Source organism: Sebastes umbrosus, chromosome 10, assembly GCF_015220745.1.
Source record: "Sebastes umbrosus isolate fSebUmb1 chromosome 10, fSebUmb1.pri, whole genome shotgun sequence".
In the NCBI taxonomy this organism is placed as follows: domain Eukaryota; kingdom Metazoa; phylum Chordata; class Actinopteri; order Perciformes; family Sebastidae; genus Sebastes; species Sebastes umbrosus.
In genome coordinates, this window is record NC_051278.1 from 4,752,114 (window position 1) to 4,777,886 (window position 25,773).

Sequence of the window (25,773 nt, forward strand, 5' to 3'; positions counted from 1 at the left end):
TCCTCAAAGAATGAGCATATGAATATATTTTGGTCCATCTCTTGAGACATTAGTAAACATCCCATTTATCCAGCATGTTAAATCTTTAGATAAATCCTCTTACTGCTCTGCAGACAGTCAGCCAGCTCCTCCTGCTTCATTCTCCTCAGGAAGTGCAGTGTGATTTTCAGAAAAGCCTCTCTGCTGCTCCTCCTCTGCTCCTCATCCTCCCTCTGACTCTCTAAGCATTCTGGGTGATCTGAACTCAGAACCTTCTGGATCTTCTTCAGTTCGTTCTTCACAAAAGCGACAATGTTCTCCTCCAGCAGCTGGAACAGAATATTATATGAATGACAGTCAAACTAAAATCATGGAACCAAACATCAGATCCATGTTGGACAGACTGACAATCCACTGGTCTAAAAAGTGCAGCATGGAGATGATTGTGAACAGAATGGATGTAAAATAAGTTGTTGTACATGTACAGACCATAAATATGGAGTCCAGGTGTTTTTGATGCTGCTGGGCAGACTGACCACTGGGAACCTCTGAGCTGTCCTGGTCCACTCTGTGGAGGAATCATGAAGAATAGACTCATATGATGTCTGTCCACACAGAGACAAACACAAGGTAAAGGTCCATGAAGTGATATTTGGATGTGAACAGTGAATCAGATGACTCCCTGTAGTGGTAAAGGTTTACTGGTCCTGCTGATCCCACTGAGAATCAACAGCTCAGTCTGCAGCTGTTAGTAGCTTTCAGTTCACTGTTTTCTTCACCAGTCAGTTTGGTTTAGTCCCTACAGCTCTCACCAACCCCTCCATATGTACACTGTTGAAGTGCCCTAGAGCAAGGCAACCAGAACCTCCAGCTGCTCCAGTGGAGCTGCTTAGTGTCAGACTGGTTATACTGGGCAGCTCCCAGCCTGAACTTCATCTTCAACTGAGTCAGTAAGGTTTAAAAACTGGAGATCTCACAACCGATAAAAACACATCATTTTGTTTTAATTAAGAGTTTGAGATCCTCACCTTTGATCAACAACTTTGATAAATAATTTGCTCATATGTATGTAGAGCCAATTAAACATCCTTTTGGCATTGCGCCTCAGCTGGGGAAATCTGGACTTTTCCTAACACCAGAAGAAGTTTGACAGTGGGAGCTGCTGGTGGCTTCATTTTTCAGCAGCAGAGGTTGCTGCTTGATAACAAAACATAATTTGTTTTCATTATCAGTTTGAAATCCTCACCTTTGATCAACAGAGTGGCGTCCATCTTTATAGTTTATAGGACGTTCCATAGACAAGTCACTCTTGATTGACACACAGCTGAGTTCAGGTTCTTGCAGCTTCCTGCTGATAGAAACACAAGATAAATTCTGCACTGCACCCTCAACACACTGAGACAAAACCTGTCAGTGATTTAATACACCTAACTCTACGCAGTATATTTGTATCCTAGTAATTTTTGGTCACATTTTGTATGAATTCAATGTTTAATTCAATGTATATTTTAAAACTGTATTCAGTGCAGTGTGCAGCATAGGCAGGAAATGATGCTGTGGCGTGACCATAATGGTTGAATATTAATTCTGTCTATTTAGGATAAAAACAGGACGGACTTTGTGTCAAAGCAGAAAGTTTTAAAAAGTGTCCTTTCCTATATTTAAATTCCCTAACATCTGATATCATCATTGTTTTAGTTTTCATTATCAGTTTGAAATTTTTACCTCTCAACAGTGTGGCGTCCATCTTTGAAGACTAAAGGTGGACCCATAGACTGGTCACTCCTCATGGACAAACAGCTGGGTTTAGGTTCAGGTTCAGGTACAGGTTCAGGTTCAGGTTCAGGTTCAGGTTCAGAACAGTCTGGTCTCTGATGGATCCTGATAGAAAGAAATTCATTAAAGCTCACAAATGTAGAAACATTCTCAGTGAAGTCTTTGTGACATGGAGAAGAGTCGTGGACAGTTAGAGATGGTCATCTCACCTCTGAGCTTTGATCTGGCTGTCATGTTCCCCACACAGAGAGGTTTTAGAGGGAGGGATTCCCTCCTCTCTGTCCTCACCCTGATTCATAGCAGAGCCCACACCTTCACACAATCACAACAACCTGCTGGGAGAGCTCACACATTATTTCTCTTCATCACGACACCTCGATACTAAATACACTCACAGGACAGTTTCTATGTTGTTGGCACTTTGAGCTGCAGAGTCCTATCTGAGAAATGACATTCACAATGCTCTTTAGTCTTTAGGATTGTTTAAAGACTAGAGGAATACACCGACCCGCTACATTTATACGCTTACAAAGTTACAAACAGTCCCTTTAAGTGATTAGTGCATTTTACAATTTTAGGACCTAATAATTTAAATAAGGGCTATTCAAGTGTTCGTACTGGGAAGTTGATTTACCTCAAAAAAATGATCCGCTGAGTTACACACTTGGCTTCAGCCCATTGCTGCGATACGTCACCGTTACCGCCATATGGGGGAGGTAAGGACTGGCCTGTAAATTGAACGGAGGAGCTGCCGTTTTTCTGGATAAAAGGCACTATAACATTTACATTTCTCAACTGATTTCAGTGAGTCGTTTTTCTATTCAAGGACTTATGGTCTACTAAGGAAAAAGAAAGTTTTGTCACACTTCCTCAAAATCTCGATACTAGGCTATAATCACTGCCAGAGGCTCAAAAGACTGTGTATCAATGTTAGCTAACAGTACATGAACTGAATTACTTACATGGTGGAAAATAATTCATTTTGCTGAGAATTAGCATTACTGATGCAAAACCCAAAACATGACATCAGCTTTATTGTTTGTGCTATTAAACGCATATCGTAGATTTCAAGTTATACACACAATATTATGCTAACATGAGCTTTGATCGAGGATTAGCTAATAATAATAACAACGCTAGCTCTCTATTTGATGACCTACAGAAGCAAATGTTTTGTAAAGATGTAACTTAAACTGTTATGTTAATGATGAGTGTCTCTCAGGTGTGTTTCTGTGCAGGAACAGAGGCCCAGGTGAGCTCTCTGATCCCTGCTGGGTCCTAGTGCTGGAAGAGTTACTACCTTCCCCTCCACATCAATAACAGTCCTGACAACATTCAAACTAACCGCAGCTTCTTTCTGCATGCTCACAGGCGGACATCTTGTTTCCCAGCTGACATTTGTGTTTGAAAGCAGCTTTAAACAATCACACGTTCACTATCAATTCAACCGTTTCTCCAACCACAACAATCAAAGACGTCGTCTCAACCAATCACAGCTCCACTTACTGAACTTATAGCCATGAACTTCATCAGTGTGCAGCTCTCTTCTGTCTTCAGCAGGTCTGTGTAGAAAAGGAGCTTCGTACTTCACTTCAAATTCCATCAGATGAAGTGAAGTGACGCCTCTGTCCTTCATCAGAGGGTGTGTGTCCTGACTTCACTGTGAAAGTATGCAGTCGGACTGGTTGGACGGAGTCTGAGCTGCGCTCACAGGATCAAATGTTACAGTAAACAAGATTCATGATTCAATAGTTTTATTTGTCACGTACTCATACAGGATGTGCAGTGAAATGCAAAGTGGTAGTGCTCACAAGATTGTGCAAAACAACATCAACTATACAAATATTTTAAAAAAATGTGATAAACAGAAAACTCATCAAAGCTCAAACAACAGTCTTTCAGGATCAAATTCAGCATCTGTGGAAAAATCATCACTGTGGAGGGAGGGCGTGGTCACTGCTCAGCTGCAGGGGAGAGAGTGGTGGAGTGACTCAGGGAGCAGTGCTCAGGTGAGTTAATTGGGCACAGCTGGGAGGACTTGTCTGACGACTCTTCTCTTATATGCAGTAGTGCGGGCTGGGACATGAGGCCTGAGATGCCTGAGACCGGCTCTCAAGAGCGTGCCACTGAGATACGACCTCTTTAATTGAATATTGTATAGTTTGTGTGCAGCCAGAGCGCACGGCGCCCGTGTTGAAACTGTGTATTGTGTGTGTGCTTAATAAAAAGCAGGAGAGCTGGATACCGCCTCCCATTGACTTTGTGTGCTGAGGTGAACCCCGGTAGCAGTTGGCGGCTACAGTCACAACTTGTAAAGACTTGCTTTGACAACAGCCTGGATTCTGTTGTTCAGAGGCCTGTTTCACAAAACCAAGATAACGAATTAAGCCTGGGTTTTCCAGTTATCCTGGCTCAGTTTAGCCTTGACTCGGTTACACGAACGCAGTGGCACACAAGTTACCATGGAGATTTATTTTGTGCAGCTAGCCTGCTCCAGACCAGAATAACAGCCAGGCTTGATTTATCCTCTTGTCTGATCTGTTCAGTCAGCAGTCACTCCGATCAGAAACCAGTGTGTTTTTACAGTTAGTCCATGATCTTATGCATGTATTTTGCTTATCTTTATTAGCCTGCATTAAAATACCATATTTTAATGCAGGCTAATACAAATAAGTACTAACTGAATACATACCACCATTCAGTTTAGTACTGTTATTTTAACATTGTGATCATCATTCATTTTAATTTTTATAATCATTCATGTGATAATCATTATTACGGTTATATTGTGTTTATGAAGACTGCTGTTCATATTGTTGTTAGAGGTTTGATGCATATATCATTGATTAGAAATGGCTGATAAAGATCACTGGACCAGTAACTATATAGTGTTCTGTATATTCATGAAACAACAGGGAGAGGACACCACGATGCTTTGACCTTTTATTTTTCTTGGATCACTGGTCTGCTGGGGGAGAAACACACAGCAATGATTAATGGATTGCGTTACTGTGTATACTTACAGTGCACATTGAAATTATAACTTACTTCTCTTTCTAATCCCCTCAGTTTGTATTGTTCAGTGTGTGCTGTACAGACATCTGACAGTTTGTGAATTCTGTAAAACACATCAGTTGTTAACTCTGCATGGTGTGGATGTCCTACACATAACACTCACTACGATGCCAGGCTGCTCTCAGACTGTACAGTATCTGGGTCCTGTTAAAAATTATGTTTTCCATTAGCACCACATCACTGCCTTCTTATCCATTATGGACTAAATAAGTATTTCCATTGACATAGGCTACATCCAGCCTTCTTTCTTTCTTCCTTTCTTTCTTTCTTTATAAATAATGGTAGTAATAGGGCCGACCATGCACAATTCCTGCTGTGCTAATTAATGTGTTTTAAAGAATTGACAAACTGTCAGATGTCTGTAGGCAACAGCACACACGTAAAAAAGCAAATATAGTTTGCAGAGGTGCAAATATCAATGAAAAAAGGGATTTATTTAAAAAGAGTCAACGTTTAAAACCACAAAACAAACCTGCAGGACTTGGACCGAGATATGGAGATAAAAAGGAAGACATTGAGGAGATTAGAAAGAGAAGTAAGTGATCATTCCAGTGCACACTGTAAGCATGTACAGTATGTAACATAATGTATTAATCATTGTTATATATGCAGTATATGGTATCGTTGCATTCTAGCATTGTGGATTAGTGGTTGTAATTAATCTTCATAGTAAATTTCCTAAATAATATAATAACTTCCACCGCTCACTTTTAAGGTGAAGTGACAGTAACTCCTTGAATGGTTTAATTATGACGGTTTCAGTTAACAGCAGTGGTGAGTGAATGTAACGTTATAGGCTATATTTAGGCTACTTACGCATTGAGTCGGTCTGCTATTGTCTGCCACGTTTTTATCTCGCTGTTTTATTACAGCAGCCGACGGCCGTATCTCCTTTTCTACATATTATATGCTTAACTTCCTCCTAATCTTCCATTAAAAGTGTTTACTCCATTTCAGCATCAGTAGATCTGAGATCGACTTCGTGGTCTATTGAGGAAAGCAGTGAACGCGCATCTATCTGAATTACTTACACCTGGCTCAACCTAGTCGCTCCTCCTCAGCCTGGCTCGGCCTTCGTGAAACCAATTAAGCCAGGATGAACTGACTAGACTAGGTCAAGCCTCGCTTTCTCTCTTATCCTGGATATCTTTATTCTGCTTTTGTGAAACAGGCCCCAGACCAGATAGTTTAAAGGGTCCATGCACGGCCCTCTTTGTCAGCTTGTTTTCTTGTATATATGTAGACTAGTGTGGAATAGATGATCAATCAGAAACCTTTGCAGTCACTGTTGTGTAGAGTTTTGCTTCTTGGCCACAACTTGAATAAAAACATTCATTAAGACAACAGAGACTGACCTGAGAGTGTTTTTATTCATCACTCCACCTTGTTGATCTGGTTTCAGGCTACCTGTTGGGGCGGGGCAATTTAACTACTTATCATTGGTGCAGATAATTTGGTGACATCCCATAATTCCCAGCACAGCTCCACCCACCTTCCACCTGACTGGAGGTGTAATCAGCCAGAGAGATTGAAAACAGCTGTGTGGCTGTGCAGAGACTTTGATTTATAAAGTAACTGAAGCTGTCAGATAAATGTAGTGCAGTAAAAGTACAACATGTACCTCTGAGATGTAGTACAAGTAGCACAACATGGAAATACTCCAGTAAAGTACAAGTAGCTCATAATTTGTGGAAATGTTTGACACATTGGACCAGAGACACAAATGTGTCTCATGTGAATGACTTACTGATAGTTTGTCTTTGATATCACAAGTTAAAACCACTGTTGAATGTCTTGATGGTTGTTTTGGAGAAGAATGACTGAATAATGGAGCTGAGATCTACTTTAAAGGACGAGTGCTACTCGTCATGGAGGAGGATTTGGCGCCCTCTGGTGCCGCAAACATGAAGTGCATCCTGTCAGTTGAAGTGACTCAGATTACAGGCTGTTTTCAATGTTTGGAAATTATCCAAATATCAACAGTTAGAGATGATTTTGTCCTGATGTGTGGACTCAGCTCTGCTCAGTAGTTCATAAAGTCAGAAATAGATTGTGTCTCTTCTTCTCTGGTGTTTATAGGACTGATATGTGTTGCATTCTGCTGCTACACACTGGAACACAGACAGGAAGTGGGGAACTTTATTCTGAAAGGATTCACAGGAAATGCAAGTATGCTGTTGTGCGGATGTGTGTATTAATATGAACAGTGTTGTATGGAGAGTGCTGCAGTTACTCACTCTGACCACTGGAGGAAAACTTTGGAGGGAGAATGAAGTGAAATTAACAATGTACACAAAAAAAGAAGAAAAAACAGTTGAGTAGAAAACAAAAGATTTATTTAGTGAAAAGCTGCAGATTATTGAGTCTTTTGGCTGTTAACATCAGACTAATGTGACACCATCTCTACTATACTAACACCACTTTTATATTTGTTCATTAAATAATTCTTTATGATTGATTTCCTCACTACAGCTGCTCCACAAGTTCACCTCTTTAACACAAGTGATTTTACATCAGTCCTTAAACCTGCAGATTCCTCTCAAATCATTTGGACTCTTTCAGGTCCTCACTAGTTTCTCACTTTATACCTGATCTGTGCTGTTTGAAAATCCACCAACTCTCTGAATTTTAAAGTCTTTCATCTAATAAACAGCTGAGTTGGTTCTTGATCAGTAGTTTGGTTCAAACTTCTTTTGTCTCTCTTCTGAAATATAAAAATCAGATTTACTTCTATGAGTTTCCCCAAACGACCACACAGTCAGTGAAGTATGGAAGTAAAAGTGAACAATACAACGTGAATTATGAAGCTTTATTTAACAAATCCTCCATTTTATACAGTGGTGTGATTTTAGCTTTGACATGATTTATATGTGATTTCCAGCATCATTTATTATCTAGAATCATCCTAAAACTTTGATTTCTTTCTATTTCAACATCACTCATCAAAGTTTGTTCATTTGTTACATGATGACCAAAGATGATGAATTTAATCAAACCAACTCTTTACAAGTTGGAAGTATTTTTCCACAGATGCTGAATTTGATCCTGAAAGACTCTTGTTTGACATTCAAGTGTTCAGGTGTTTCTTCACACAAAGACAACAAAGTTCAGTTTTATACACAAAGTTAAACAAAAAAAAAAAAGTTTCACAATTTCTCAGAAAGATCATTTCAGGTAATTACATCGACCTCGCTCAGCTCTTTCAGCCGTCCATCGGCAACACCACAAGTCCCAGAGAGCTCTCAACCCCCCAGAGTCCAGCCCAGCTCAGGTACCCCTCACCTGCTCCAACTGCATTTACAACCAATGAGAGATCAGGTTGGTACGAACTAACATCAGCTGTGTGTGATCCTGTACAGACTGAACTATCTGGAGAGCAGCGAGAGAGTTTCTCTAACAGGAGGAGACTCTCCCTCCTACAGAGAACACAGAGACACTGAGGAAGCAGACCCGGACCAGAACCACAACCCAAACCCTGGATAAAGAGGTTCAGTGAATGTGGTGTTGAAGGTGTGGAGGTGGATCAGTGTGTCAGAGGAGACTCTGTAGAACGACAGAGTGCCAGCAGGACAGTCAACATACACTGCTACTCTACCAGAGGAGGAGGAGGAGGAGGATGTCATTCTCTTATTGTGATAGACAGAGTAACCATCCTCAGAGCAGATCAGACTCCAGGACTGATCATTCCTTCCAAACACACAGTCTTCTCTGTCTCCTATCCTGCTGATTCCTCTGTAACTCACTGATATATAAACTCTTCCTCTCCACTCGACCTCCCAGTAACAGCGACCAGTCAGACCAGTTCTACACAGCAGCTGAGGATAGTAGTCAAATCTGTCTGGATGATCAGGATATGACTGAACCTCCTTCACACATGTCACCTCCCTGTTGTTGTCAGACAGTTCGAGGTCTCTGTGTACTGTGTTTGTGTCGAGTTTGAGTTCACAGGAATCTGATGGAGAGAACAAGACACAATACAGCTGCAGTTATTAATCTATCATCTTTGATGATGACATCAGAGATCTGAATGAGTGATGTCACAGTTTGAAGCTGGTTGAATGTTTCATGAATCAAATTAAAAACACACTTACACTTCCTCAGACCTGGTGTCAACCATCGGACTCCAGCAGGCTCCACCCTGAAAGGAGGAGGGGGGTCAGAGCAGCACTTCCTCTTTCAGCATGGAAACATGGACATTACATCGCTCTCATACACACAGCTTTGTTATTCTACACAAATGGACTCACATGTTCACATGGAGCACTTATTATTAGTCAGCTACTATTCTTTTAGTTCAGTGGAGCTTCTTCTGACTATAGCTCATTATGTTCATTTATTAATGAATTATTATTATCAGTATTATATTGACAATCATCATACATTCCAGACTCAGTTTCCTCGACCAGTGAGTCAGTAAATCAAATGTTTAAAACTGCATCAACTGATTTCTTTGTCCACTTGTGGTTCAGTGAAAACAAGCTGTAAACACAACATCTGCATTATCAGCTTATAAAGTAGTTGTGTCTAACATGATATCAACCAGCTGCTTCCACATTCAGCAGTTACAGAGCAACATGAGGATTCATCAGGAGTCTTTGTGTTTGTGTCACCTGATGAATGTAAAGCCTCATTTCCACCGCAGGAACTTTCCCCCAGAACTAGGAACCTTTTGAGGAACTCATTGTGTTTCAACCGCAGGGACCAGGAACCAGGGACCAGGGTCAGAGTGAAGTACTTTCTTAAAGTACAGGAACGTTCAGCGTCAGTTTTGCAGGGATGACCGTCGCTGATTGGTCAAACACACACAACGCTGCTGCTTCAACTGTACCACTTCTTTCATAAAACAAGGGAGTACTCTAATGTTGATTTAGGACCAATTTAGGATGAGGGGAGAGCATTTCTCTTTGCTGATAACATTAAAAGTAAACTTAGAATCTGCTGACTGCTTCCTGACTCATTTTAAAGAAGAGAGAGAGAAAAAAAGAGAGAGAGATCGTGTGAGTGAGCTGAGAGGGCGAGCGGTAGAAGAGACAGACAGCGTGGTGGTGCTGTGAATGAGAGAATAAAAAGTTATTTTCTGATTGTTTCACAGCGGTTAACCATCAAATACTCAACAGATGATTTACTGTGGAGACAGACGCTCTCAGTTTAATTTCATCATTACATCCAACGTGCAGTAAAATACTATGCAGCAGTAAATGCAGCGAGACAAAACCTAACGTTTATTTTTTCATTGTGCCTGACCTTGACACTGTTCACATCCCGTCTCCTAGCAATAGTCCACACTGGTTTTTATTATCTTTAATATGGGGGTGAAGATATTACAGATCAAGTCTTTCTGCAGCCACAGAACACTTCCTCTGTCCCACCTATAGTGTTGGTCCAGTCCTAAATAAACCTCTTCCGTCTCCGACACATGGCTGACTGTCACCTGTAGTTTCTGTGGCGAGTCCTGCAACAAGTCGACTCTTATTAGCCAGGGAACTCGCTCTCAGTGCAAAACAAACCAAAACCTGGTAAAGATAAACTCCTTTAAAACAGCAAAACCTTCCTATTGTGATGATTTATGAAGAGCGTTAAAACAGATTCACTGTTAAATGAAAATGGTCTTTTTTGTTTCTTTGTTTCTTTTCACAATCATTTCTGGACTAAAGAGCAACACACACTGGTGGCAGATGACAAGCGTCAAAACATCCAACGGTTGTTTGATATGAGCCCACAAACCTGCAGCGTGATGACGTCAACCCACCATGACGCCTGACAACGTATCAGAATACACAAATATCCTATATTCTAATTTCTAATGTTGAAACAAGACCACGCTCCAGAAAAACACCATTTCATCACATTCCCTCCCTGTTTTGGCACATCCTGGCTACTGTTCCCTGACTCCTTCTGTCTGTATTGATGCTCTGATGTGGGACACAAACAGTTTGATGAGTCAGTGTTTATCAGCTCTGGTTGTTTGAGGTCAGCTTGGTAAATCAGGGTCATATGAGCCAGGCTGACAGTGTGACAGAGAAAACGTTTCCAGCTCTACCTCCTCTATCAGACTGATTGTCTGTGGCTGCAGCAGGCCTCTTCATACCTGAGAGTGTCCAGTTTCCAGTGTGGATCCTCTAGAACAGCAGACAGCAGGTTCCTTCCTGAGGCTCCTGGATGATTGTAGCTCAGGTCCAGCTCTCTTAGATGGGAGGAGTTGGAGCTCAGAGCTGAGGCCAGAGAAGCACAGCCTTCCTCTGTGATCAGACAGCCTGACAGACTGCAAACACACAAAACAACACACATGTCACATAGTCTGAGGGCAATGTGAGGGCTGGGAGGTTACCGCTGTACTGTGATACTGTGGGCTACTGTGGGGTTACATTAACATTATTTCGGATCTTTTTCAAGTCACAACCAAACACCCTCTAATGTCCATCAACAATCTGATAACATTACTGGTAGCTCTCTGATTCCTGTCTAATGTTTCAAGTTCCAACAACAGAAGAAGACAAGAAAACAACATAAAACATGTTCATGGAAAGAGATTAAAACTAAATAAACTCAACTGGTTTGAATAATATAAGCAGAGACAATCTTATGCAGGTTAGGAGTTAATGCATTAATATAAATCAGGTTTTAAGTGGCCATCAGTTGAACATGTTTGTGAATCCTGACCTGAGAGTTTCCAGAGTACAGTGTGGACTCTTCAGTCCAGCAGACAGCAGTTTCACTCCTGAATCCTGCAGGTTGTTGTTACTCAGGTCCAGCTCTCTCAGACTAGAGGACTGGTAGCTGAGAACTGAGGACAGAGCTTCACAACTTCTCTCTGAGAGGTTACAGCCACTCAGTCTGAGGAGACAATAATCAAGAAGAAGAAAAATAGCATTAGTCTTAAAATGTAATCGTCTGTGATAATGAGTCTGGACTAAAGTACAATCAGATAGAACAAAGATCTCAGTTAGCAGTTCAGCTCACAGGAAACTAAGATACCTGTATTTTATCACTGAGCCAAAAACAAGAACACTTTAAATATGTTCAGTGAAACTGAAATACAGTATAAACTTCATCTAGATTTTAACCAGTCAGGAGTTGCCAATTTTGGTGCAAGAGTTCATTTGTGTGCTCTACTGTATGCAGGAAGTACTGTAGAATCGATATTAGGATGAAGGATGGACATTTCCTGTGGTTAATTACTGTTAAATACAAAGTTAGGCTTTGCTGTTAAAGAGAGAGAGATTGTAAGATTATGGGCAGTGGATGCCTAAAGGTTAGAGAAGCAAGCTTGAGATCGGAAAGTCAACGGTTCAATTCCCTGGACTGGCAGGATAAATCTGGGTGGGGAGAGTGTAAAAGCAGCGCTTGCCCCTCCCCCATTACAATCACTGAGGTGCCCTTGTATGGCGTTTAATTAGTATCAAAACTCGTACACAGAACAGTATCTGCGAGCGGAAAAGCATCATTGAGAGGGAGCATTTCTGCTCCATGTGCAGTCGCGCGAGCGCGGGGGCTGCAGTCTGGGTATCATCGGATAATCCCTTATTCCTTTTGAATTCAAAAAGGAAAAAACGTTTTTTTATTTTTTCGTTTTAAACCAAAAACGAGAAAACGGCCGTTTTCTCGTTTTTGGTTTCTTTTATTTTGACATGTTTGTCTTCACTTCCGGGTCACGTGACTGCCGTTCTCCGCTCTTCGATTCAAAACAGAAAATGACAGAAAGAAACTTGAAGAAACTAAATCGGATCGTTTTTTTTAATTTGTTTTTTTCGTTTTTCGTTTTTCGTTTGGAAACAAAAAACAAACAGAGCACCACATGATTCCATTTTTCGTTTGTGGTTTAAAAAGAAAAAACGAAAAACCCACGTGACTTCCGTTCTTCAGTTAAAAACGAATAATGAGAAAAGGAATTCGCAAAAACAAAAAACGGCCCGGTTTGGGTTCGTTTTTCATTTTTTGATTCAGAAACCAAAAAATAAAAAAACGTTTTCTCCTTTCTGAATTCAAAAGGAAAAACGGATTATCCGATGATACCCAGACCCTAACTCTGATCTGACCTGAGAGATTCCAGAGTACAGTGTGGACTCTCAAGTCCAGTAGACAGCTTTTTCACTCCTGAATCCTGCAGGTCGTTGTTACTCAGGTCCAGCTCTCTCAGACTAGAGGACTGGGAGCTGAGAACTGAGGACAGAGCTTCACAACTTCTCTCTGAGAGGTTACAGCCACTCAGTCTGAGGAGATAATAATCAAGAAAAACAAGTAATAAGTTGAAAAGACAGCAGAGTATTTAAGTTATGATATATGAATCCAACTATCTCTGTACTTACAGAGCTTTGTTGGAGGTTTTGACCACTGGCAGCAACCTCAGAAGAGCCTCCTCTGAAGCAGAGTATTTCTTCAGGTCAAACACGTCCAGATCTTTTTCTGATGACAGTAAGATGAAGACCAGAGCTGACCACTGAGCAGGAGAGAGTTTACCTGTGGAGAGACTTCCTGAACTCAGGGACTCTTGGATCTCCTCCACTAGAGAACGATCATTCAGTTCATTCAGACAGTGGAACAGATTGATGCTTTTCTCAGCAGAGACATCCTCGTCGATCTTCTTCTTGATATACTTGACTGTTTCCTGATTGGTCTGTGAGCTACTTAATCTCTGTGTCAGCAAACCTTGTAGGAGCGTTTGATTGGTCTGCAGTGAAAGACCCAGGATGAAGCGGAGGACCAGGTCCAGGTGTCCATTTGGACTCTGTAAGGCCTTGTTCACAGCACTCTGGTAGAGATGTGTCGCTGCAGATTTGAGTTTTCTTCTTTTAGACTTCTGGGATGTTGTTTGTTCTTCTGCCATCAGATTGACACCAGAGTTGATGAATGTCAGATGGACATGAAGAGCAGCCAGAAACTCCTGAACACTCAGATGGACGAAGCAGAACACCTTATTCTGGTACAGTCCTCTCTCCTCTTTAAAGATCTGTGTGAACACTCCTGAGTACACTGAGGCTGCTCTGATATCGATGCCACACTCTGTCAGGTCGGATTCATAGAAGATCAGGTTGCCTTTCTGCAGCTGATCAAAAGCCAGTTTTCCCAGAGACCTAATCATCTTCCTGCTCTTTGGACTCCAGTGTGGATCTGTCTCAGCTCCTCCATCATACTTGATGTTCTTCACTTTGGACTGAACCACCAGGAAGTGGATGTACATCTCAGTCAGGGTCTTGGGCAGCTCTCCTCTCTTTCTGGTCTTCAACACCTCCTCCAGAACTGTAGCAGTGATCCAGCAGAAGACCGGGATGTGGCACATGATGTGGAGGCTTCGTGATGTCTTGATGTGGGAGATGATGCTGCCAGCCTGCTCCTCATCTCTGGATCTCTTCCTGAAGTACTCGTCCTTCTGTGGGTCGGTGAACCCTCTGACCTCTGTCACCCTATCAACACACTCAGGAGGGATCTGATTGGCTGCTGCAGCTCGTGTGGTTATCCAGAGGCGAGCAGAGGGAAGCAGTTTCCCCCTGATGAGGTTTGTCAGCAGTACATCCACTGAGGTGGACTCTTTAACATCAGTCAGGATCTCATTGTTGTGGAAGTCCAGAAGAAGTCGACACTCATCCAGACCGTCAAAGATGAACACAACCGGGAACTCTTCAAACCTGCAGATTCCTGCTTGTTTGGTTTCAGTAAAGAAGTGATGAACAAGTTCCACCAAGCTGTACTTTTTCTCTTTCAGCACATTCAGCTCTCTGAAAGTGAATGGAAATATGAACTGTATGTCCTGGTTGGCTTTGTCTTCAGCCCAGTCCAGAGTGAACTTCTGTGTTAAGACTGTTTTCCCGATGCCAGCCACTCCCTTTGTCATCACTGTTCTGATTGGTTCATCTTTTCCAGGTGAGGCTTTAAAGATGTCTTCTTGTCTGATTGTTGTTTCTGGTCTGTGTGGTTTCCTGGATGCTGTTTCAATCTGTCTGACCTCATGTTCATCATTGACCTCTGCAGTCCCTCCCTCTGTGATGTAGAGCTCTGTGTAGATCTGATTCAGAAGGGTTGGGTTTCCTGCTTTAGCGATCCCCTCAAACACACACTGGAACTTCTTCTTCAGGTTAGATTTGAGTTCACGTTGACAAACTCCAGAATAACTTTCTGAATCAACACACAAAGAAGATCAATAAGAAAATATTTGAACATTTCAGTTCCTCAAAGAATGAGTATATGAATATATTTTGGTCCATCTCTTGAGACATTAGTAAACGTCCCATTTATCCAGCATGTTAAATCTTTAGACAAATCCTCTTACTGCTCTGCAGACAGTCAGCCAGCTCCTCCTGCTTCATTCTCCTCAGGAGGTGCAGTGTGATCTTCAGAAAAGCCTCTCTGCTGCTCCTCCTCTGCTCTTCATCCTCACCGTCCAACACCTCCTCATCCTCCCTCTGACTCTCTAAGCATTCTGGGTAATCTGAACTCAGAACCTTCTGGATCTTCTTCAGCTCGTTCTTCACAAAAGTGACGATGTTCTCCTCCAGCAGCTGGAACAGAATATTATATAAATGACACAATCAAACTAAAATCATTGAACCAAACATCAGATCCATGTTGGACAGACTGACAATTCACTGGTCTAAAAAGTGCAGCATGGAGATGATTGTGAACAGAACAGATGTAAAAGTAGTTGTTGTACATGTACAGACCATAAATATGGAGTCCAGGTGTGTTTGATGCTGCTGGGCAGACTGACCACTGGAAGCCTCTGAGCTCTCCTGGTCCACTCTGTGGAGGAATCATGAAGAATAGGCTCATATGATGTCTGTCCACACAGAGACAAACACAAGGTTAAGGTCAATGATGTGATATTTGGATGTGTCCAGTGAATCAGATGACTCTCTGTCGTGGTAAAGATTTACTAGTCCTGCTGATCCCACTGAGAATCAACAGCTCAGACTGCAGCTGTTAGTGTCTTTCAGCTCAGTGTTTTCTTCACCAGTCAGTTTGGTTTAGTCCCAACAGCTCTCACCAACCCCTCCATGTGTACACTGCTGAAGTGCCCTGAAGCAAAGCACCCACAACCTCCAGTTCTTCCAGTGGAGCTGCTTAGTGTCAGACTGCTTGAACTGGACAGCTCCCAGGCTAAACTTCATCTTCAACTGAGTCAGTAAAGGCTTAAAAACTGGAGATCTCACAGCTGAGAGTCTGATAAAAACACATCATTTTTTTTTCATTAAGAGTTTGAGATCCTCACATTTGATCACAACTTTGATAAATAGTTTGCACCCCTACTCACATATATGTAGAGTAGGGGCGGAACGGTTCACAAAATTCACGGTTTGGTTCATATCACGGTTTTCGGTTCGGTTCATTTATGTTACAGCGAGGAGGTCATATTCTGATTTCAACATGCTTTTCATTTATTTGGCAAAAATAAGTTAACAAAGGTTTGCCTTAACAAAAGTATGGCTTACATAAGGAACATAAACACTTCTTCATTCTCAAATCTTAATTGAAAGAATAGGTATTCTACAGTAATTAGTGCAAACAAAAAATGCAGCTTTGTTATTTTCATATAAGTATGATGTGATTATAGACTAAGGCCATCAACATAAATTGAAGCATAAGCTCAACCAGAACTATAAAAAAAGAACAGTTTAACATATGTCTCAATTCCCTGATTATCAGCTCTTAATTGAAAAATTAGTTTTTCCACTCAAAAAGTGCAGTATTTGGAAAGGAGTACAGTTGGATTTCTGTGCCAGTGTTATTTAAAAATAATTAATAAATATAAAACACATTACAGGGATTGTACTGCTGGAATTACTGTGTTGCTTTTAAGTGTATAGTGTGGCTCAAGTAACGTTACGTAATCATATGCTGAAATCCAGCGTCCTCCATAACTGCATAAGGCTGCATATCTTTCACTATAAACCTCCCCAATGCTGTAGTTCTGTTTTTTGCCCTGTCTGAATTTGCATGTAGATCCTGTTTAAATGCTGCGGGGAGGAGTTGTTCTTTCCTACCCGACTCTCTCCTCCTTACGCTATCGACGGACACACTGGAGTGAAGTCTTCATAAATTGTTCATCATATTGGAAGTGTTGCCGCTAATATAAACCACACGTGTTGCACAGTGCTTACACACAGTCGCCATTTTATCCACCACTTTTTTCCGTCATTTTCATGGTAACACTAAATCCGTAATGCTCCCATACAGCAGAGCCAAACGATGCTGGTGTATCCTCTAACTGTACTTTATCGTGTCTACTGTCGTGCCATTTCCTTATCTGAGTGACAGCCGCACTCTCCACTGTGAAGGAGGCTGGGTCACGCTTCATCAACACATGCACAATAAAATCTGGTCTGCACTCGCCGAAATTGAGCCAATAGCAACGCACAATGCAGCTTCAGTTACACTGCGCATGTGTTAAACCCCTTACCTGTCCGCCCGTGTTCCAGCCTCCTTCAATAGGCCTTGATTTCTCATGTGACAAAAAACAGGAGCCTAACTATACATGAACAAATACACAATCTGCCTCATAACTTATTTCAAATGATCCGAACAATTCGGATTTCATGACCCGAACCGTGACTAGCGAACCGAACAGTTCGGATTTTTTACCTGAAACCGTTCCATCCCTAATGTAGAGCCAAATAAACATCCTTTTGGCATGGAGCCTTAGCTCGAGAGACTTTTCCTAGCACCAGTAGAGGTCTGACAGTGGGAGCTGCTGGTGGCTTCATTTTTCAGCAGCGGAGGTTGCCGCTTGATAAAAGCCATAATTTGTTTTCATTATCAGCTTGAAATCCTCACCTTTGATCAACAGAGTGGTGTCCATCTTTGAAGAATATAGGAAGACCCATAGACCGGTCACTCCTCATGGACACACAGCTGGGTTCTGGTTTTCTCAGCTTCCTGCTGATAGAAACACAAAATAAATTCTGCACGGCACCCACAACACACAGACAAAACCCGTCAGTGATTTCATACACCTAACTCCACGCTGTATATTTGTATCCTGGTAATTTGTAGTCACATTCTTTATGAATTCAATGTTTAATTTATTGTATATTTTAAAGCTGTATTCTGTGCAGTGTGCAGGAAATTATGCTGTGGGCTGACCATAATGGTTGAATAGTAATGTCGTCCATTTAGGATGAAAGCAGGACGGACGTTGTGTCAAAGCAGCGAGTTTTAACTGAGTGTCCTTTCCTATATTTAAGTTCCCTAAAGTTTTTTTTTCATTATCAGTTTGAAATCCTCACCTTTGATCAACTGAGTGGCGTCCATCTTTGAAGAATATAGGACGATCCATAGACCGGTCACTCTTGATGGACACACAGCTGGGTTCAGGTTCAGGTTCAGGTTCAGGTTCAGGTTCAGGTTCAGGTTCAGGACAGTCTGGTCTCTGATGGATCCTGATAGAATGAAATTCATTAAAGCTCACAAATGTAGAAACATTCTCAGTGAAGTCTTTGTGACATGGAGAAGAGTCGTGGACAGTTAGAGATGGTCATCTCACCTCTGAGCTTTGGTCTGGCTGTCATGTTCCCCACACAGAGAGGTTTTAGAGGGAGGGACTCCCTCCTCTCTGTCCTCACCCTGATTCATAGCAGAGCCCACACCTTCACACAATCACAACAACCTGCTGGGAGAGCTCACACATTATTTCTCTTCATCACGACACCTCGATACTAAATACACTCACAGGACAGTTTCTATGTTGTTGGCCCTTTAAGCTGCAGAGTCCTATCTGTGAAATGACATTCACAATGCTCTCTAGTCTTTAGGATTGTTTAAAGACTAGAGGAATACACCTCAGGTTGCTGTTTCTTTGGGGATGACATCACTTTTCACTTATATTTGACTGACTTTGAAACGCCCTCCAACATTTGAAATGTTCCCCTTTTTCCAGGTCTACTATATCCAGTCAGAGCATGCAGTGAGAGCTAGTCCAATAATCCCAAATCAATCCTGTTACCTTGTTAGCTGCTGCTGAATTCACATCCACATCAGCTCCCAGAGACTTTCTACCTTCATCTGTAGAGGCAACACAGAGATCATCAGTCCAATCATTGATCATTCATCCTTGACATCCTTTACATCCTGATCATCACTGGTGGAGTCACCACTAATGTCTCCTTTGAATGAGGCTGTTAGTGGGTTTGTTACCCTCTGGTGGCACAAAGGGAAACTGCATGATGTCACTCATTTCAATTATTTTAAATCAAACTAAATTCAACCTTAAAAACAGCAACATGATGGTGTTTGAGCTGCTGTGTTCACATGTGAAACTCTGCAGTGTCAACCATGAGGGAAGCCACCGTGAGAGGGAATCAAACTCTGAACCTTCTGATGTTGAGACAGCAGTGCTGAGTTAACAGTTTCTTCAAGAGAAGTTTATTTGCCCCAAAGCAAAAGCTTGTAGCTCCAAGAGTTTTTACAAAATCATAGGATCATAGTGGACTGACAGGAACTCTGAGACCAGCTGTAAACCTCACTGACCACCAGGGGGAGCTCAGTAGCTGCTGTTGAAACACAAACCTCCAGCCTCTGGACCTGCACACTGAGCCCTCCACAGACTTCAGTCACACTGTGATGTGTTTAAATGATCACTGTTATCAGGTTAAGACTGAGACACTGCTGGGACCAGAGGGTTAACATGAGGACTTCAATCATTGCCATGGATACATCATGACATATGACAAAGTGTTGGACCTGTGGTCCATCTCAGAGTGTGTCTAAAGGGCTCCGAACAGCATTTGTATGAACATTTATGCAACATGTGATCAGTCTGCTGTTTCAGACAGTATAACAGACACGTAATGTGATATACAGTATATATATGATATGTAAGGGATAATGTACAGCGAGCTGGTCATTCCCGACAGGTCTCTCATCGCCATCTCGGAGATTCTTTCACAACAATGACCCGCTAGCTGAACATTATCCATCTTATTACACGACTACTTAAGAAATCAATAATTTGTCAACAATGAGCGCGTTCACATGAACAAGGAGGTGTTTGCAGCATCCGACCAATCACAGACATGAACAAGACTACTGACAGACAGGCAGAGCGGCACATTTAACAAAGAGTAAACTATATTAGACAAATACAAAGAAATTAAACACATAATCCAGACTAAAAGTAACACTGCCAAATGCAGGAAGAACAGCTGGTAAAAGAAAAAACTCCGGATGTGGGAATGCGTAAATTAAAAGGGACTATTTGTAACTTTGTACGCGCATAAATGTAGCGGGTCGTCACACATGCGCGTTCGCATATGCGCGCTCGCGTGTGGCTGGAGCCTCGTCTCCGCTGCATGCTCTCCTTCACTCAGAATGCGCGCGCGTCCTCGCTGTCTCGCTCCACCTCTAGACCTGAACGCGCGCTCACTTCACACTGCAGAAGAGTTTAGCTCTGAGAATATCTAGTGAATGCAAAGGGGACGTTTGTGCAGAAATAAATTCTGCAGTTCCTCCAGACCAACAGAGGTTTTCCGTGTCTTGTGAAGCGACGGAGCTCTTCAGAGAGTAACTTTACCCTCTCGTTACCGACCGGGTGCAGGTGTCTCCTCTGCTCTCTCCGGCTGCGGGCGGAGAGAGCAGGGAGACACGCTGCAGAGCCCCACTACCTCAGCCTGCACTTAGGCAGGAAAAGCCAACACTAGGACCAGATCTAAATCATGTTCATGGAGAGACCTTCGTCTGGTCAGCTAACATTACTGCCAAGCAGCTGAAATATAGAGTGATATTGTGCTTTTAGCTGACGTGTGTCGCCTCACTGTTTTGAGCGATGCTCGTTCAGGTATATTTAGAGCGAGCAAGCGCGAGCCCGAAGCTGACTTTCGTTGATTTCACGGCCACAGGTGTCGCTGTTAAGAAGCATTTCTGAAAGTTACAAATAGTCCCTTTAACAGATTTCTTAATTTAACGGAATATTCCAAAGTAAAGTGTACTTGTCTAAATATAAATAGCGTTTACAATAATAATAGATGAATGGTATACACTTATTTTTACCTTACGAGTATCGAATAGCGTCTATGAGTTTTTAAAAATCCTTTCAGCTGCGTGGCGGTGTGAAACGGACTCAAGAGCAAGTAAAAACAAATAAATATAAAAATGTAATTCAAAGCAGTAAACACCCCCAACATAAAGTCAGCTGTCTTTCCTGCATTTGTCAGTTCAAACTGTGTTGTTTTTAGTCTGGATTATGACTTAAATTTATTCGTATGTGTGTGATATTATCATATAATCCTCGCACTGAGCTTTGATTGGTCAGTAGGAGGTGCTTTTATACAAATTGATCTCTTATCTGGAACATAACCTGCTCCGGAGCAGGTTAGCCGTTCAGCATAAATTACCATGGAGATCTACCTCGGTAGGAAGTAAACCAGCTTCGTAGGACGGAAAGCCCAGAGTTAACCTTGAAGTTACCTCGATAACCGCAAATCCTGCTTCGTAGTACAGGCCTCTGGCCTCTGATCAGCCTGAACTCATCTTCATCACAGTGTCATCTTTCAAAGCAACACTTCATCTGTAATTCGAAAGTAAAACTAACCGCAGCTTCTCTCTGCCTGCTCACAGGCGGCCAACTTGTTTCCCAGCTGACATTTGTGTTTGAAAGCAGCTTTAAACAATCACACGTTCACTATCAATTCAACCGTTTCTCCAACCACAACAATCAAAGACGTCGTCTCAACCAATCACAGCTCCACTTACTGAACTTATAGCCATGAACTTCATCAGTGTGCAGCTCTCTTCTGTATTCAGCAGGTCTGTTTAGAAAAGGTGCGTCGTGCTTCACTTCAACTTTAACTCCCAGAGGGTGTGTGTCCAGACTTCACTGTGAAAGTAAGCAGTCGGACTGGTTGGACAGAGTCTGAGCTGCACTCACAGGATCAAATGTTACTGTAAACAGGAAACTCAACACAGCTCAAAACAACAGTCTTTCAGGATCAAATTCAGCATCTGTGGAAAAATCGACTTGTAAAGACTCACTTTGACACAGACTGGATTCTGTTGTTTTCACCAGATAGTTTAAAGTAGTGATGTGACGCGCTGTGTCGACGCTTCGGAGTGTGTGTCGAATAATCCAGGAAATTGTCTGTAGCTGCGTCCCAAAACTCTTAATGCATCTCTGTTTCCCTCACTTGCGTCTTTTCCTTGCGTCTTAGTCCCTCCCACCAGGGAAGCATGGAGAGAAGCAAGGAAACCATGCGAGGAGAGAGGAAACGAGGAAATACGATTTAAGCGACATGAGACGGTCGTTTCCTCTGAAGCGTCACGTGAAGCGACGTCCGTTTCTGATGACAGCAGCAGCTGATCACAGCTGGATCAGCTGTCAGTCAGCTTTAACAGCTGTTTATGTCTGAACTGTACTAATACTAATAAAGACAAGTGCTCTTTATACTATTTATTCATTATTAGCGTCTGTAGTTATTGATATTCTGATTGTGAGTTAATTATTTAATAACCCAGAATATGACTGTGGTGTTTTTTGAACACTGGACATTATTTATTAGGCTAAAGGGAAAATGTAAATGATGTAACTTATATCAAACCCGACATTCAGGAATTATCAGCCTGGAAATGAGGATAAATGATGTAAAAGGTGTTTGTTGCTGACAGACAGACTCTCCTTTTCTCTCTGACTTAAATAGTTTCATTAATAAAAGTTAACGGGGGAAATAACAGATCATGAAAAGACAAATCTTTCTAAAAAATGCAGAAAGTTATTTTGAATCAGTTCATCAGTTATTATAAACCCCTCTCAGTGTCGAGCTGCTTCACTGAAAGTGTGTGAAGGAGAGATACTGCAGGTCCTTCTGCTGCTGTTCAGAGCTTCAGTTAACACAGATTTTAACTAGATGATGAATCAGAAGACAACTTAACTATAAAACGTTTAATCTGTGATCTGTTTTCACTCCGGTATAAAACTCCAGTGATGTTGAGAGGTAAAGTTATCAGATCAGTCTGATCAGCAGCGTCCAAGCAGTGACTGATATCCAATAAGGGGGCGTGTCGGTCGGTAAAAGACTTCCGTGGAGGATACACTGGTGTATCCTCGCTCACAGCTCCTCCGGCAAGCCTCCTCGATCCTCGATCCTCGATGCACAAATAAGGGCTTTGGGATGGTCTTCAAGATGGCGCACCAGAACAACTTCCGGTTAAAGCGAGAAGCGAGGAGCGAGGAAACGAAAATTAAGAGCTTTGGGACGTACCCAAAGAGTGTCTCTCAGGTGTGTTTCTGTGCAGGAACAAAGGCCCAGGTGAGCTCTCTGATCCCTGCTGGGTCCTAGTGCTGGAAGAGTTACTACCTTCCCCTCCACATCAATAACAGCCCTGACAGACCCCAGATCAGCCTGAACTCATCTTCTTCATCACAGTGTCATCTTTCAAAGCAACACTTCATCTGGACTTCAACATTCAAACTAACCGCAGCTTCTCTCTGCCTGCTCACAGGCGGCCAACTTGTTTCCCAGCTGACATTTGTGTTTGAAAGCAGCTTTAAACAATCACACGTTCACTATCAATTCAACCGTTTCTCCAACCACAACAATCAAAGACATCGTCTCAACCAATCACAGCTCCACTTACTGAACTTATAGCCATGAACTTCATCAGCGTGCAGCTCTCTTCTGTCTTCAGCAGGTCTGTGTAGAAAAGGAGCTTCGTACTTCACTTCAACTTCCATCAGATGAAGTGAAGTGACGCCTCTGTCCTTCATCAGAGGGTGTGTGTGTCCTGACTTCACTGTGAAAGTATGCAGTCGGACTGGTTGGACGGAGTCTGAGCTGCGCTCACAGGATCAAATGTTACTCTAAACAAGATTCATGATTCAAGAGTTTGATTTGTCACGTTACTCATACAGGATCTGCAGCGAAATGCAAAGTGGCAGTGCTCACAAGATTGTGCAAAACAACATCAACTATACAAATATTTAAAAAAATTTGATAAACAGAAAACTCATCAAAGCTCAAACAACAGTCTTTCAGGATCAAATGCAGCATCTGTGGAAAAATCATCACTGTGGAGGGAGGGCGTGGTCACTGCTCAGCTGCAGGGGAGAGAGTGGTGGAGTGACTCAGGGAGCAGTGCTCAGGTGAGTTAATTGGGCACAGCTGGGAGGACTTGGCTCTCTTATATGCAGTAGGGCAGGCTGGGACAGGAGGCCTGAGATGCCTGGGACAGGCTCTCAAGAGCGTGCCACTGAGATACGACCTCTTTAATCAAATATTGTATAGTTTGTGTGCAGCCAGAGCGCACGGCGCCCGTGTTGAAACTGTGTATTGTGTGTGTGCTTAATAAAAAGCAGGAGAGCTGGATACGGCCTCCCATTGACTTTGTGTGCTGAGGTGAACCCCGGTAGCAGTTGGCAGCTACAATCACAACGTGTAAAGACTTGCTTTGACAACAGCCTGGATTCTGTTGTTCAGAGGCCTGTTTCACAAAACCAAGATAACGAATTAAGCCTGGGTTTTCCAGTTATCCTGGCTCAGTTTAGCCTTGACTCGGTTACACGAACGCAGTGGCACACAAGTTACCATGGAGATTTATTCTGTGCAGCTAGCCTGCTCCAGACCAGAATAACAGCCAGGCTTGATTTATCCTCTTGTCTGATCTGTTCAGTCAGCAGTCACTCCGATCAGAAACCAGTGTGTTTTTACAGTTAGTCCATGATCTTATGCATGTATTTAGCTTATCTTTATTAGCCTGCATTCAAATACCATATTTTAATGCAGGCTAATACAAATAAGTACTAACTGAATACATACCACCATTCAGTTTAGTACTGTTATTTTAACATTGTGATCATCATTCATTTTAATTTTTATAATCATTCATGTGATAATCATTATTACGGTTATATTGTGTTTATGAAGACTGCTGTTCATATTGTTGTTAGAGATTTGATGCATATATCATTGATTAGAAATGGCTGATAAAGTTCACTGGACCAGTAACTATATAGTGTTCTGTATATTCATGAAACAACAGGGAGAGGACACCACGATGCTTTGACCTTTTATTTTTCTTGGATCACTGGTCTGCTGGGGGAGAAACACACAGCAATGATTAATGGATTGCGTTACTGTGTATACTTACAGTGCACATTGAAATTATAACTTACTTCTCTTTCTAATCCCCTCAGTTTGTATTGTTCAGTGTGTGCTGTACAGACATCTGACAGTTTGTGAATTCTGTAAAACACATCAGTTGTTAAATCTGCATGGTGTGGATGTCCTACACTCACTACGATGCCAGGCTGCTCTCAGACTGTACAGTATCTGGGTCCTGTTAAAAATTATGTTTTCCATTAGCACCACATCACTGCCTTCTTATCCATTATGGACTAAATAAGTATTTCCATTGACATAGGCTACATCCAGCCTTCTTTCTTTCTTCCTTTCTTTCTTTCTTTATAAATAATGGTAGTAATAGGGCCGACCATGCACAATTCCTTCTGTGCTAATTAATGTGTTTTAAAGAATTGACAAACTGTCAGATGTCTGTAGGCAACAGCACACACGTAAAAAAGCAAATATAGTTTGCAGAGGTGCAAATATCAATTGAAAAAGTGATTTATTTAAAAAGAGTCAACGTTTAAAACCACAAAACAAACCTGCAGGACTTGGACCGAGATATGGAGATAAAAAGGAAGACATTGAGGAGATTAGAAAGAGAAGTAAGTGATCATTCCAGCTCACACTGTAAGCATGTACAGTATGTAACATAATGTATTAATCATTGTTATATATGCAGTATATGGTATCGTTGCATTCTAGCATTGTGGATTAGTGGTTGTAATTAATCTTCATAGTAAATTTCCTAAATAATATAATAACTTCCACCGCTCACTTTTAAGGTGAAGTGACAGTAACTCCTTGAATGATTTAATTATGACGGTTTCAGTTAACAGCAGTGGTTAGTGAATGTAACGTTATGTAGCCTATATTTAGGCTACTTACGCATTGAGTCGGTCTG

The 25,773-nt window shown here is 41.9% G+C and overlaps 1 protein-coding gene across 18 annotated transcripts in view; it reads right to left on the minus strand.

Annotated features, from left to right (window-relative positions):
- LOC119495526 (NACHT, LRR and PYD domains-containing protein 12-like) overlaps positions 1 to 25,773 on the minus strand; it is a 52,961-nt gene that overhangs the window by 12,674 nt on the left and 14,514 nt on the right. For 5 of the 18 annotated variants that reach the window (XM_037782113.1, XM_037782111.1, XM_037782123.1 and 2 more), the window contains exons 3-6: positions 17,596 to 17,700; positions 1,226 to 1,330; positions 469 to 547; positions 104 to 308 (exon numbers count right to left, since the gene is read on the minus strand). The exons of 4 other annotated variants lie outside the window; for them this stretch is intronic. In XM_037782113.1, the coding sequence (XP_037638041.1) occupies positions 104 to 308; positions 469 to 547; positions 1,226 to 1,330; positions 17,596 to 17,700 (494 nt within the window). Of the gene's footprint in view, positions 1 to 103; positions 309 to 468; positions 548 to 1,225; positions 1,331 to 8,921; positions 8,969 to 10,918; positions 11,093 to 11,490; positions 11,665 to 12,866; positions 13,041 to 13,136; positions 14,941 to 15,094; positions 15,324 to 15,485; positions 15,565 to 17,595; positions 17,701 to 25,773 lie in introns of all 18 variants that reach the window. 9 more of the 18 variants (XM_037782104.1, XM_037782107.1, XM_037782106.1 and 6 more) reach the window with 5 other exon arrangements.